Here is a 15,389-nt window from a genome sequence, read left to right as displayed (position 1 = left end):
GCGTGTAGGGACTTGTACAATGTTGGAACACGGCTTGTGAACTTGACATTGGTGTTTGTCTTTATTCATTCATTTAAAACATCATACTGAAACAACAATCACGTATTAGATTTGAGCATTTATTGTTGCCTCCTCGATGCAACATGTAGCCTACATGACATATGAGGCAGGGAACAATAGAGATATAATCGCCCTGATAGATAGAACACACATACAGCATGGGGGAGAAGAGGATGGCGGAGGGCGGCACCAGCACTGATCATACAACAACTGGGCTGAGTGTGAGGGGATCCCTCTCTGAATTGCTCCTTCCAAGGTTTCTTCAATTTTTTCTTCCATTGGGAGTTTTTCCTTGTCTTCCATGAGGGTTTAGGTTGGTTGAGGGGCAGTTCTATGGGCGCATGTGAAGCCCTCTGTGACATGCTTGCGTGTAAAAAGGGCTATACAAATACATTTGATTTGATTTGTGTGCGTATCCGCGCGTCTTTTAAAGACGCCTTATCGGACGTGAAACTTTCAACGCTACGTGCGACTGCCAAAAGCGAAAGAAGCTAAACCGAAACCGAAGACCCTATTCCGTTAGTGACCCACTTTCTTTTTTCAAGTACAGGAAGACTTTTCATCTTTTGAGCCGTAAATCTGCCGTTTTGTCCTTGGTAAGTATACTTATATAGGATTGACCATAATCCTATAGGCCTATAATTTTTAATCTCTCAGTCTGTTACAAGTAGGCCTAGTCTATTGACACCTTTCCACGAAGTTTCATGAAAATCGGGCCGGTAGTTGTTACATATAATCCTGCAAACAGACAGACAACAAACTGCAACGAAAACACAATATCCTTGGCTCGTTTAAACCGTCCATAAAGTTATAGTTAGTTATGGTCACAGAAACAGAAAAACACGCAGTTGACATACACAAACTTAAAGAGACCTTAGAACAGTTTAGGCTTTCTGATTTTCAGATAATCCACTTTTGAAACAAAGGGTTTCGGTCCAACTAAAGCAGATTCATCTTAAGCCCTTCTGGGTAAAGTTCAGAAGGTAACCTTTGGCTTCACTGAATTAATTCCACAAACGTTTATGTTGGATTGTCAATATGCCTGTTTTTCTTAACATAAATCTTAGAAATCTCTGCTCATTTAACCTTCCTTAGGTTAGTTATGGCCACAGAAACAAACTGCTGTTGTTCACAATCCCATGGAAAAATAACCAGGGCAGTTTTGTCCAAAGGCCAAATACCTGCCCACATGCCCACAAGGTCTTATATTACATTAAGCAACATTAATATATGCGTCTTGTCATGTGGTCAAGATAAACCTGCCACCCACCTTGCTGTAAAGTGCCATAGATCCTCAAAAGGGGCTTGGTAATTGCAATTCATTATAAGCATCAATACCTCTTTCACACTTACTCCACAGATCTCTTTTTCTCTGAAATCAATAATGGGGAGCACAATCACCCATGTGGCCAATGCCTCGGAGATGCCCATCCGGGTTTACTACAGCGTGGATACTATGCGGCTGGAGGAGCTGGTGATTGAAGTCAATGCCAGAGGGAATGCCACTGGGATTGGAGAAGCAAGCCAATCAACAAGGATGATTTTCAAAGCCGACTCCCGTGTCCGCTTCATACTTATTCCTGAAAAAGAGTTTGGCAAAATTATAGAAAGAGGGCCACTTTACGTCACCGTCTTTTTGGAGAGCAACAACTCCAGTAATGAATGCTTGAAGGCCATCTCTGAGAACTTCTGCATCCCCAACAACAGGTCCATTATTGTGACGAAAAAAGGCCACATAAAGTGGCAGAAATATGGGGAAAACATTTGGGAAGATGAGCAAGGCAGAAGACACAAGTAGAGCAAAGTTGAGTATTCAATAAGGATAGGAATCAGATAATGTGAATGTTTTCTCCCTTCCACTGAGAAGTACTTCACATAATTATTTTTGTAATCAACGGGTTCAAGAAATGACCAGTAGGTAGCGGTAGTGCACTTTGAATAGTTGTCTCTCATACTCAATGAATAAACGCCAAAGATACAGTCCCCAAATCCCAATAGGGTCCTGATGAAAGGATACTTGATGTCCTTGTTTTTTTGGAGCACACAGCTGGATGGATAGCTAAAGGATTATGAGGGGAATTTCGGTGAATTGCATGTAGAGTGGTGTATTTCCCATTCTAAAAGTTAAAATTGAATCATTTTAACAATTTGGAAATAGTTTTTCAATCAAACAAACAGGGAAAAATAGTTTAGTGGACATATTCTGAAACAATTACTTACTAATCAGTAGTAAATGTTCACCCATGTCTTTTCAAGATTAGCCTTTTTTCTTCTACCCTATATAGGCCTACTCCATCTCTTGGTCAGTTTTTGGCACTTTCTTCATGGGATGCAGTTTGTACAACTCATTTACGTGTAACTGGGAATACATGAGATTACATTAAATTCCACAGGTCCACATGCAGAATTCCCCGGCCATTAAATGAACATCTCACTGTTTACAGCATCCAAGCTCTGTTCAACAGGATCAGAATGCTCAAATCGTTTTTTCTATTCATTATTCTCATAATGGCCGGGTTTCCCAGATAAGTTAAGAAGCTCTTAACGCCAAGAGCTTCTTAGGAGCATTCTAAGAGCATTCTAAAGCGTTCTTAGAACGCTCCTAAGAAGCTCTTAGCGTTAAGAGCTTCTCAACGAATCTGGGAAACCTGGCCAATGTCAGTGTAACTGACAATTCCACATAAGCCTGTAAAAAAAACACATGGGGAGAGAACTACCAGTAGCTACCGTACATGTACCATACATCTCTGCATCCATTTTTGCAACAGCAAATCTCTTCGTCATCTTAATCATAATCATCATCCCGTGATGAAAAGCATTCTGTTGGGGGTAACTGCTACTACTAGTTGAAATGGGCATCAACTGATATTCACTTTGTATCATGTCGAATATGATTAAAACCAAGGTGACGAAGAGACTACAATCACAAGTTAATAGGCCTAAGAAAAATATGCCTTACCTGTTCGTATTATGGTTTTATATTGAATCTAACATTGAACATGCTATTTTACCAAGTCCACCACTTTTTCAATATTAACAGACAGTGGGGTTAAATGTTCAATTTGAACTGGCTACTGCATTAAAATGTATGCATTGACTCGGCCAGCAATTGTCTCCCACGCCAACTGTCTTTACGCTGCTACAGTCATGTTGCTTTTTTCTGGAATATGTGCTCTGATTGACCATAATCACGTAATAAAATGTATATCTCAAGTGTGGTGAAGTAGGCCAACGTTTTTTGTCGCCGGGTGCCATGATGGATCCTAGAGTGAATCAATGAATTTGTCCTGTCCTACATGATGTATAAAAATGTGGAATTATTGAAAATGGCAAAAACTGAAGTCAGTTTGATCATCAAACTTCAGTTTAGCTTGTGGTAGGCAATGTGACTCAGTGGTGCCCAATGTGTACAGACTAGACAAAGTCGCAGGAAAACGCTACAAAACCCTGAAAGGCATAATAAGATGGGGTAAGCCATGTTGAAATCTGTTTCATATAAAAGGTCTTCTTCTATACATAATATACATATTTCATGGCATGATTACTGACCTTATTCACCTTCAGGACTGCGTTGACCAGCTGAATGTGATGTGGGCTGGGTAAAAAAAAAACTCTCTCCCAGTTTGGCTGAAACAAAGGAAATCACATCAAATTGTGCTTCACACTGGGTCAATATGAGTTTCACTTTATTGCAGTGGTATATTGTCTCCGTTCAAAACTGAGACAAAATGTATGTTTGGTGCATTTTTCAGGTTCTTACCATTCAGTTTACACACACGGACACCCATTTTTATCCCCAACATCACTACGCTCTCAAGGAAAGCAACCTAGAAAAACATGAAATGAGGGTCAGTCTGCAAAGGTATGTAATGTTGAACTTGTCTTTATCCCTATGCAGTGTTTGTGTTAACGTGAACTATTATAATGTACCACAGAGCCTGTTTACAATCCTACCTTGAACGGTCCAATTTCACTGGACACCAATGTGAGGGTAAAACTATCAGAAACAGAGTTGTGTTACTGAGTGATAATGGTCAGAACACAAGCAGCATCTTCATCAGACAACTTCTGGGACCTTGTTTCCTGAGATGGAGACCAGACCACTGAAGACTGAGTCCTGCAGAGAGACAACATCTGATCACATCTAGCAGCAAAGACACTCACCGATTGGATATATGCCTGAAAATATCATGAGAAGGGAAAAACGTATATATATTTTTTTATCTCCCGCGCCGGGGCCCGGGGCAGCAGCCCCTTCTGCCCATTGCACAAACGCGGCTCTGCCTTCATGCCAAAGTAAATTCCTTGTCGGTGCAAACTTTCATGGTGATTAAAACCCTGTCTGAGCCTGATCTAAGTTCAGGTCTAATACATTTTTTCCAAAGCTGGTTTCTGTCATTTGGGGTAGTTCTAAACTTATCACGCTGCCAAAAACGGGTTAGGGTCGGGCAAGTGTATGGGTGGGACCTCGATACCGCGGATCCATCATATGGAAGCAAATCGTGACCAAAATTCAAATGAAAATGCATTTCCAGAAATGCATTTTCATTTTAAGAATGTGGCTGCATTATTTGACTAATAAATCAAATTAGTATTCAATCATCCTATTTGCATTTTCATTTTCTTCTTTAAGACTGCTCATTCTTTCCCTTAATTAAAATGAAAACGAAAAAGACATTTGAAATTTAATTTTCAAAATATGCCCCAGCAAATAGATACCAAAATTCAATTTGAAATGTAAAATTTGAAAATGAAAATGCATTTCCAGAAATGCATTTTCATTTTAAGAACGTGGCTGCAAAATCGTGACCACAATTCAAATTCAAATGCATTTCCAGAATTGCATTTTCATTTTCAAGAACGTGGCTGCAAAATCGTGACCACAATTCAAATTCAAATGCATTTCCAGAAATGCATTTTCATTTTAAGAACGTGGCTGCAAAATCGTGACCACAATTCAAATTCAAATGTATTTCCAGAAATGCATTTTCATTTTAAGAATGTGGCTGCATTATTTGACTCATAAATCAAATTAGTACTGATTAGTACTGAGCGGACATTGCATTTTCATTTTCATGTTCTGCCCGCAAAGAACTGCCCATAATTCGAAAACGAAAATGCATTCTGAGCGGCGCAGTTGAGTGACGTCAGTAGCCGCTCTTCTTCAGCTCCCTGCTGACCGAGCTACCCATCTTGTTCGGTAGGGGGCGGTGTGCACATACGCATTGCATTACATGGCAAATGTGCCGGGAAATTGATTGAATTGCCGGGTCTTTAGAGGACGCATCACAGATCATGGCGCTCCCTCAAATTGTGCAGACACTGATAGAATTAGCTGAGCTGGTAGAAACTAATAATATATCTGAGTCTGATGCCCGTGACCGAGTAGAACAAGTCACAGAGAGCTTGGCTGCATACTCTGCCGTCACAGACGTACACATTAATGAGGTTGCCATAGTAAACCTCTCTTCAGTCCTGGAACGGCTGGATGCTGTGGAGCCTCAAATGGGACGGGGACGACCAACCATCCACATCCCGTTCGAGTCCATCGAAAACGATTTATTAAATGGTTTAAAAATAAAGGACATAGCGGAGCTGTTGTCGGCCACCAGACCATCCGTCGGAGGATCCAAAGCAACGGATTTATGGAGCTAGAAAGCTGACAAAAGTATCTCAATTTGAATATGAAAGATCTGAAATATTTGTGTGTCGAATTTCATAAAACTGAAATATATTGCTGTTGAATATATAATATCTGAATTATTTGTATGCCAAATTTAATACAACTGAATTATTTTGATCCAAAAATAAAACATTCTAAAATTCAGATTGCAGGAATTCAGATTCTTGAAATTCAGATTGCGGAAATTCAAATTCAGATTGCGGAAATTCAGATTTTGTCTGAACCAGGCCAAAGGTGAATGTGTGGATGGTTGGTCGTCCCCGTCCCATTTGAGGCTCCACAGCATCCAGCCGTTCCAGGACTGAAGAGAGGTTTACTATGGCAACCTCATTAATGTGTACATCTGTGACGGCAGAGTATGCAGCCAAGCTCTCTGTGACTTGTTCTACTCGGTCACGGGCATCAGACTCAGATATATTATTAGTTTCTACCAGCTCAGCTAATTCTATCAATGTCTGCACAATTTGAGGGAGCGCCATGATCTGTGATGCGTCCTCTAAAGACCCGGCAATTCAATCAATTTCCCGGCACATTTGCCATGTAATGCAATGCGTATGTGCACACCGCCCCCTACCGAACAAGATGGGTAGCTCGGTCAGCAGGGAGCTGAAGAAGAGCGGCTACTGACGTCACTCTACTGCGCCGCTCAGAATGCATTTTCGTTTTCGAATTATGGGCAGTTCTTTGCGGGCAGAACATGAAAATGAAAATGCAATGTCCGCTCAGTACTAATCAGTACTAATTTGATTTATGAGTCAAATAATGCAGCCACATTCTTAAAATGAAAATGCATTTCTGGAAATACATTTGAATTTGAATTGTGGTCACGATTTTGCAGCCACGTTCTTAAAATGAAAATGCATTTCTGAAAATGCATTTGAATTTGAATTGTGGTCACGATTTTGCAGCCACGTTCTTGAAAATGAAAATGCATTTTTGGAAATGCATTTGAATTTGAATTGTGGTCACGATTTTGCAGCCACGTTCTTGAAAATGAAAATGCATTTTTGGAAATGCATTTGAATTTGAATTGTGGTCACGATTTTGCAGCCACGTTCTTGAAAATGAAAATGCATTTCTGGAAATGCATTTTCATTTTCAAATTTTACATTTCAAATTGAATTTTGGTATCTATTTGCTGGGGCATATTTTGAAAATTAAATTTCAAATGTCTTTTTCGTTTTCATTTTAATTAAGGGAAAGAATGAGCAGTCTTAAAGAAGAAAATGAAAATGCAAATAGGATGATTGAATACTAATTTGATTTATGAGTCAAATAATGCAGCCACATTCTTAAAATGAAAATGCATTTCTGGAAATGCATTTTCATTTGAATTTTGGTCACGATTTGCTTCCATAGGCGATCACCGGTCCTACGTAGGACCGGTGGCTTTGTTGAAAAGCTAGCGTTTTACAGCCAAATTTTTTCTTTTTGAGATTTGAATAGGAAAGAGGTGTCAATAGACTTTGATATTCACGGTATGTTCAGTTTACCCTCCGAACTGTCGTTTTTCAACAATGACAAGGTAAAATCGGTTTTGCAGTCAATTGCCCCTTTAAGTATGAATATACACCATTGTGACGTTTTTGTACGCCACATCAGGGGTAGCATTCGGACATACTTTTATACAGATAAAACGTATGAAATAAATATGTAAATAATCCTCATTAGAAATGTGTAGGCTATTTCACACAACCATGTAGCTCAGATGACTCCGCAATGAATAGGCCTACGCAAACAAATGCCCACTAATTGTTACTTGGCCCATCTGCACTACACGTTCCGTCATGTAGGACAGAATTTATTTTGAAATCCATACACAGCCAGCAGTCCTTAAGTTAGCAAAATCTTAATTGTTTATATAGGTACACCCAGAGCCATTTAAGTATTATTACTAAGCTATTCTTTTCTTAATTTTCATGAAAAGTAGTACGACTGCTCACGTTTCCCACGAAAACATTTTAGATAGCTAGCGTAAGGGGTCCCATTATCGTCCACCTAGCTCTCGAAGCTCGTTAGAAATGTTACCAAAATGTCGTTATATTACAAATTAAAAACGTTATGTCACAGCTTTGTACTTTAATAAATAGATACACACCTATATTATAACATTCCGGTTTTGAAATCCAATCAGAATATGCCTAGAAATGCTACTTTCCTGATTTTAGCAGTTAGCCAGGGGGTCCCGTTATCGTCCACCCAACCACTTTCAATGGATAAATGTCAGTTTGACGCTGCGGAAGGCAGATGCTACACATACGGTTTGAGAGCGTATTTACATGCTCAAATCTCAAAGTAAGAAGCTGTAATTTGGTGTGCAGCAATATAAGATGTGTACATATCGATGAGTTACTTTCTTTCGTTGCTGCTGCATATCTTTTTTAAGAAATTAACGGAAGAAACGGTTGTGGACGATAATGGGGCCCCGAACGTTGGAGATTTAGAGCGGACGATAATAGGGCCCTTTACACTACACCACTATAGTGGTGTCGCCCCTTTAAGGATACAGAAAATACAGCTGAATTGGCTACTTTTGGACAGGTGAAGGCTACAAAGTAGCGTAACTGCTCCAGTCTAACTCTACAGAAGCTACATTTTGACAGCTAGAGCTACTGTACAACCAAGACGAGAGAAAAGTATCAGAATGACAGTTGCTGTCACGTTACGGACTCAGACGCGCATGATCTCTTAGTTACTGTTGCTACGTCGTACAAATGGAGAGTGGAGCCGAGTGGAGAGCAGAGTGGAGCGCCAGTCGTTACGAGTTAGCTAGTTGCTCCTATTGTAATGCTGCCTGTAATAAAGATTTAATGGCTGTAATGGCTCTAATTTTTGTGATGTAAAGTGCAATGATATAATGTACGTTAGCCAACGTTAGTAGCTAACCGTTGGCGAACGTTACAGACAAGCTAACGCTTTAGCTATAGCCTACTAGTTAGTTATAACACTGACTAACGTTAGCCTACACTTTAACTTACCCTTAAGTTCCAGTGACGATAAAGCCATTTTTAGCCGGTATACTCCAAAGCTGAATATTCATCACGAATCCAGCTGATTGCGTCCATTTCTATCCCTGCAAGCTTTTGTAGGCTTTCAAAGACTCTCGGAGTCACCAGAGTAGGCTAGATGAAGGAAAGTTGATTAGATAGTTGTAAATATCTGGATACTGAGGTCAGGGCTTTCCATTTCACTTGTTAAGGTCGTAAAAATAACCCCTGGAGCATTATATGGATCTCTAATGTTTAATCGATCAAGTTTTGCTTCATAGCTGCCTATGTCTTTTGAATTAAAGTGCGCAGTGAACTCGGACTGGTTTAAATCCGTGCTGAGTAAAAAATAAACTACTTAATTTAGACTATCATCTATCATTTGTCTATGTCCTAGTCTTCTATTTGAACATATGTTATTGGCAGACATCAAGTCTAATACTAATATCCTACAGGCTTATATAACCATACATATATCGAATTCCTTCTCAAAATGGGAAAATATTTTTTAAATGGATATGTTAGAGTTAACTTCTAACGAAGTTAAAGGAAAGTCGTAAAAGTAAGTTCCAACCTGCAAAATATAGGCTGTCCGCATTGACCGGTAATCGAACCACGCAAAAACTGTTTACTGATGTAGCCTAGCACTCTAGTCCAGTAGACATATTGTGGCATTAAGATAATTGCCATTGATAACATTATAATCCGTTATAAATATTTGCCAAGTTTTACAATATATATTTTTTCCAATGCTTTCCAGACCCTTGCCGCTTTGGAACCCTGCCTTCTTCACTGCACTGTTACAATGTCATCTTACAAGGTAAGACGGTAAATGTAATACTTTACTGCAACAACAAAGAACGATGTCAGAATAAATTACCTTTATGTATTTAATACAAATTATATATTAAGTGCACATTGTGTACTTATTTGTAGAGACAAAAACATAGAGCTATATCACATAGCTGGATGACTGCAGAAGCCAGGAGGAGAGAGTACAAAAGACTTTGGACAAGGGTACAGAGAAGAACGAGTAAAATGAATGTAGGGCATCTTAGTACTGTGCCAGACAGTGAAACCTTCAATATGTCTCACAATGACACAGACCTGCAAAATACAAGTGGAAAATCTGACGGTGACACGAATGAAATGTCATTTCACAACACTAGCATTAATGATACAATAGTTGTAGATACAGGGAATATGGATCCTGAAACTTCTGATAGCGACATGGACACAGTGTCATTAGAGAATTCTGACAACAATGAAATAGCCACTGACAACTTAGCAGAAGAGTTTAAAAAATGGATCAGTGTCTACAACATTAAGCACAATGCTGCAGATGCCCTGCTCAAAATTCTTAGGGATCAAGGACATGAGGACCTTCCCTCTACGGCTAAAACATTGTTGAAAACAAAACGTATCGAAAGCCAAATGGTGTCTGGAGTGGAATGTGTCAATTTTGGAGTGATGGAACAACTAATCACTTGTCTGAATCGTTATCCCTGCGATGTTATAGACATCACTGAGATTGAGATCTCCCTAAATGTAGATGGACTGCTGCTCTTTAAGAGCACATGTAAATCCTTCTGGCCTGTACTCTGCACAGTTCATCTAAAACCAGCAACCACATTTCCTTTAACAATTGCTTTTACCGAGGACAAGCCCAAATCACTGGACTTTATCAAAGTTGTAGCAGATGAACTTGAAACAATACTGATGCATGGCTTGAAGTGGGGACAAAGAACACTAAGTGTGAGACTGAGATGCATTACATGTGATGCACCAGCAAAAGCCATGCTGAAGTGCATCAAACAATTCTGTGGCTACTATGGCTGTGATAAATGCACCCAAAAAGGCAACTGGGAGGGGCGCATGACCTATCAACAAGTACATGACCTCAATCTCAGGGATGATGTCTCATTTAGAGAGAAACACCAGCCAGAACACCACCATGAAGATGCAGTGTGCCCTTTTAGCGACCTTCAAATTGACATGGTCAGATGTTTCCCTGCAGACTACATGCACCAGTGCTGCCTGGGAGTTATGAAAAAACTGCTAATAATGTGGTCACACGGCAAGACGGGGCATAGGTTAACGCCAGCTCAGTTAAGGGACGTTGACCAGAGGCTGAAGAATGTTAGAGGTGCCATTCCAACATTTTTTGCCAGGAAGCCACGCAGTCTAAAGGAATTGGAGAGGTGGAAGGCCACTGAGTTTAGGCAAATTTTACTTTACACAGGAAAAGTTGTTCTGCAGGGAATTCTGCCAGAAAGACTTTATCATCACTTCATGGCCTTCAGTGTGGCTATGTGTATACTTGTCTGTCCCCACTTAACGCAGTCGCACAGCATGTATGCCCATGAACTCCTGACCTACTTTGTGGAAGAAGGCCGGCAGATATACGGAAGAGAATTTCTTGTGTACAACGTGCACTCACTGCTTCACCTTGCGGCTGATGCCACCAGTAATGGGTCGTTGAATAAATGTAGTGCCTTCACATTCGAAAGCTACCTCTACCAACTGAAGAAGATGGTTAGGTCAGGGAACCATGTCCTCATCCAGGTGGCAAAACGGCTCCAAGAACGTTCACAGATTCCTATTCAACCAGGTGAACAATCAAGACCAATTGAAATGAAACATCCAAACAATGTTTACATCATCAGCCCAACATCCTGCTGTCAAGTGCTGGAGAGGACCAACTCCGGACAGTTTTTATGCAGAGTATTTTCGGAGTTGAAATCATATCACACCCAGCCATGTGATTCCCGAATCTATGGAGCCTATCTGTGTGGTTCTTCAAAAATGGAGGTTCTGAACAAGAGCAGCTTGAACGGGAGAGCTATGATCCTGGTGGATGAGCATGGCCACAGACTGGCTCTTTCTGCCCTCCATGATCTGGAATAACTCAAATCAAATCAAATTTATTTGTATAGCCCTTTTTACACGCAAGCATGTCACAGAGGGCTTCACATGCGCCCATAGAACTGCCCCTCAACCAACCTAAACCCTCAAGTAAGACAAGGAAAAACTCCCAGAAAAACTCCCACCGGGAGAAAAAATGGAAGAAACCTTGGGAGGAGCAATTCAGAGAGGGATCCCCTCCTCCAGAGACGGTTGGTAAGAGAGAGGAGCAGAACACAAGCTAAACATAGTCATACAGTGTCAATGGGTTTTGAAACACCAAAATCCATTGTTCGGCTTTATAGACGTTGGATGGGACCGGGAAACTCGCTGTTGGCCGTCATGGAGACTGGATTCCGGGTGACGACCTGGTTCAGCGTAGGCAGACCGACGACCAAGCCGGTCCTGACAGCTCAAACCCCCCACACCACAGGGAATGTGTGGGGGGGGGACAGAGAGGAGAGCAGGGATTAGAGAATGCCAGGAGCAGCTAACAGTTACAGTCATAATAGAATGAGATCCCCACCGGTCAAGTGTGGACTAGTGCAGCAATTTAACAGAGCAAAAAGGGTCTTTGATGCAGCCCCACACACCAAAACAACGACAGCCCCCCTCAGTTGGAACATGAAATCTGTTCCAGGGGAAAGAACTCTAAAGTAGGTTATACTTATACGAATAAGGATGAAAACAACCAGTCCCCCGTTGTCTCCAACTAGTAATAAAAACTATAACAGTAACAATATACAGCAACGGAACTATAATAATAATAATACTAACAATATACAGTAACAGGTTTACTTTATTTGTAACATCTAGCTGGGCAATGTGAACATAAGCTATAATTAAAATTTAAAAGTTACATGTGATACACACATAGGCAAGCACACACCCCAGGTTTACATAGAAAGTACACACATACTTCCCTTTAACAATCATAGAATTGACTAAACAAGAACGTTTTTAATCTAGTTTTAAATGTCGAGACAGTATCAGCTTCCTTAATTGAGATGGGTAATTTGTTCCAAAGAAGAGGTGCTCTATATGAGGACGCCCTACCTCCAGCAGTTTTTTTCTTAACTTTGGGTATTACCAGATAGCCGGCATTTTGAGATCTTAGAGTCCTTGCGGGGCCCTTTGTTAATAATGTACGTGTTGTTGTTTTTTCTGTCAAAGCGATTTTTCTCATGTTTCTTAAATGATTGTGCTCTTGGCTTTATTTTTTAAAGTGTATGTTCTTATTTTTTACAATACAGGTTCGTTTCCATGTGTTCGTATTTGCATTTCGTATTTACACACACACGTACATACACACTGGTGAAATCCCCATAGTTCAGAAAAAATACATGATTAACTTTTTTATAACTTTTTTTCCTTTTTCCCTGACATGATTTAGGTTAAGATGTGCAACTGACCCCCTAAAAATGCCAGTGGCATGGCAAAGACATCCCAAATTCCGGATAAGAGACTCTGGAAACGATACAAGATACGGATCATCTCAAGCACTGGTGAGAAACTGAATAAAGATATAGTCATGGAGGTACACTACATTTACATACTGAAAATGAATATTGTATAAACTACTCTGACCTTAGACAACTACAAGACAGCCAGAAAAAGAGCCATGAAAGCCACTGAAAGCTCCAATGTGGAAAGTGAGGAGGAAGAGAAAAGGCGGAAGAGATCTGTCCCTTCTAGGTACAGGACAGTTAGTGAAAGTAAGTACTGCCATTCGATGTATTACCCAACTGCTAACTCATAAAGCCACCTCACCTCACCGTCACTGCCCATGCAAATGAGGACGACGAGCAATCCATGGCTGTATTAACTGAAGACACTTCTTCAAATGGTATGCATATTTAATATTGGGCCTCTGGCATCTATTAACTTCATATATTTGCTCTTATTAAGTGAAGTTGCACCTTAACTTGTATCTCAACTAACGCTGTCAGTGTTCTGTTTATAATATCCATGAAACGTTTGTGCAGATTTAGACCAGAAATTGTACGATGGTGAAAGGTCACTATAACCTCTGATACAAACAATAACCATAACACATAAGCGCAGCTAGTTCTGGCAGGGCAATCGGGCAGCGCGCGTCAGTCAGTGATCGGGGACGTAAGGTGTCTTACTCCACCTTCCTTACTCCTCCCACTACCACACCCATGTAGCAGCGCAGATCCATTGGGCCACATCCGATAAGGCGTCTTTAAAAGACGCGCGGATATGCACACACTCACCCCGGTCGTTGTATGATCAGTGCTGCTGCCACCCTCCACCGTCCCCTTCTCCCCCATGCTGTCTGTGTATCTATCCAACAGGGGGATTATATCTCTATTGCTCCCTGCCTCACATGTCATGTATGTATGTGTTGCATCGAGGAGGCAGGGAGTGCTTCCCTTAGATCATCCACTCCGCCAAAGTAAATCTACATGTCCATGTCATGTAACAATAAATGCTCAAATCTAATACGTGATTGTCTTGACTGAACTACATTTGTGCCAATGACAGACAACACACACATTGACAGCCAGGCACAGACTACAGTAAATGCAGGTAATCATATAGTTGTTTTCCTATGCCAATGTCTACATTTACTTCTTGAATACCACACATGCTTACACTGAGCAAATACTTGGATGTCAAAATACCTTTTTGTTTTCCCTCTCGCTCAATTTGTCAGATCTCTATGAAAAAATTGCAGAGTCTGAAAAGCGGGTCCTAATGGCTATTCATAGAATGCAGGCAGACATAGCCAATTCTATCGAACGCCTGGTCCAGGCTGTTCAAAACAATCATCCTGGTCCCCAGGGGCATCCATGACCATCCAGCCACATGAGGCCATTGAGAGACCCTGCAGAACAGTACAGGAGCTGTCAGAACTCCAACTGAAATTAGAGAGCCTCCAACAACAAAAAATCATGGTATGCTGATTTACTATGTACATCCTATTGATGTGCTTATGATTTGTTTATTTGCAACACTAACACTTGCTTTTAAATATTTTTATTTACATGTTGCATAGACCAAGTTTTTGAAACTGATGGGAGGTAGCAGCATTGGGGACGCTGTCCGAAGAATACTTCGGAAAGTTGCAACAAACGAGACATGGTCCAACTACAGCCTGAAAGGGCGAAAGGGAAAACTGCCCTTCATGGGGACAACCCTTTACAAAATTGTTTTACGTAAGAAATTTGATTTCATACAATGTTTTCCTTTACAGTGTCTATAAATATTAGAACATTTCACATGTAATGCTTTTTTAAATAGGAGCTTGTGATGAGCAGTTCCCAAGGGTGAGCGAAAAGGAGATCGAGGCATGGATAGGAGATACCCTCAAGCATGCACCTCACCGTGCCAAGGTGGTCGGTCCCAATAACTGTAAGTTTACCTTTAATTAAACAAATTAAGGTAGCATAACACTCTACCATTAACCTTTTCTCTTTTGAAAACGTTTCTTTTTCTATGATTACGATTAATGGACATCTATATTTTAACCAGTTAAAATCTCACCTTTTCATATCAACAGCTACTCTTGTATGGCAAAAATATTTGGTTAATATTCTCCCTAGTTGGATCTTACGCACATCTAAGTGTAATTAAATGCAACAATGAGAGATTAATAAAGATGGGTTTTTTTCCAGGCACCAGAAGAAGAATCTGGGGCACAAGAAGAATCTGAATTGGAAGCCAACGCCGACACGCTGCCCGCTCCGCTGTAGTGGACACGCAGCCAAACTCTCTGACTGTCCTATCAT

General features: G+C 40.6%; 1 protein-coding gene across 3 annotated transcripts; it reads left to right on the top strand.

Annotated features, from left to right (window-relative positions):
- The first annotated feature begins 2,701 nt into the window (after nucleotides 1–2,701).
- On the top strand, nucleotides 2,702–15,387 carry LOC124480701. 3 transcript variants are annotated; one of them, XR_006957562.1, is made up of 9 exons: nucleotides 2,702–3,922; nucleotides 9,491–9,550; nucleotides 13,028–13,139; nucleotides 13,227–13,349; nucleotides 14,143–14,187; nucleotides 14,315–14,555; nucleotides 14,657–14,816; nucleotides 14,902–15,012; nucleotides 15,276–15,387. XR_006957562.1 is itself a non-coding variant. In XM_047040259.1 (9 exons), the coding sequence occupies exons 3-9, from the start codon at nucleotides 13,067–13,069 to the stop codon at nucleotides 15,311–15,313; spliced, it is 663 nt and encodes a 220-aa protein (XP_046896215.1). In that variant the 5' UTR covers nucleotides 2,702–3,922; nucleotides 9,491–9,550; nucleotides 13,028–13,066; the 3' UTR covers nucleotides 15,314–15,387. The 3 variants fall into 3 exon arrangements, 2 of the variants coding, with proteins under 2 accessions (XP_046896215.1, XP_046896217.1); XM_047040259.1 differs by having other exon boundaries at nucleotides 14,443–14,555; XM_047040261.1 differs by lacking the exon at nucleotides 14,143–14,187 and having other exon boundaries at nucleotides 14,443–14,555.
- Nucleotides 15,388–15,389: the final 2 nt, after the last annotated feature.

The sequence above is a fragment of the Hypomesus transpacificus genome, chromosome 18, assembly GCF_021917145.1.
Source record: "Hypomesus transpacificus isolate Combined female chromosome 18, fHypTra1, whole genome shotgun sequence".
Lineage (NCBI taxonomy): Eukaryota > Metazoa > Chordata > Actinopteri > Osmeriformes > Osmeridae > Hypomesus > Hypomesus transpacificus.
Note: the sequence above shows the minus strand (reverse complement) of the source record. Positions and strands in the feature narration are given on the sequence as shown.

What these genes read in the sequence shown, in the direction of transcription:
- LOC124480701 (XM_047040259.1), top strand. Translation starts at nt 13,067, where the DNA reads ATGGCAAAGACATCCCAAATTCCGGATAAGAGACTCTGGAAACGATAC. An exon ending in ACGGATCATCTCAAGCACTG is followed by an intron (nt 13,140 to 13,226) that starts GTGAGAAACTGA and finishes CTCTGACCTTAG; the next exon opens with ACAACTACAAGACAGCCAGA. An exon ending in GGTGGTCGGTCCCAATAACT is followed by an intron (nt 15,013 to 15,275) that starts GTAAGTTTACCT and finishes GTTTTTTTCCAG; the next exon opens with GCACCAGAAGAAGAATCTGG.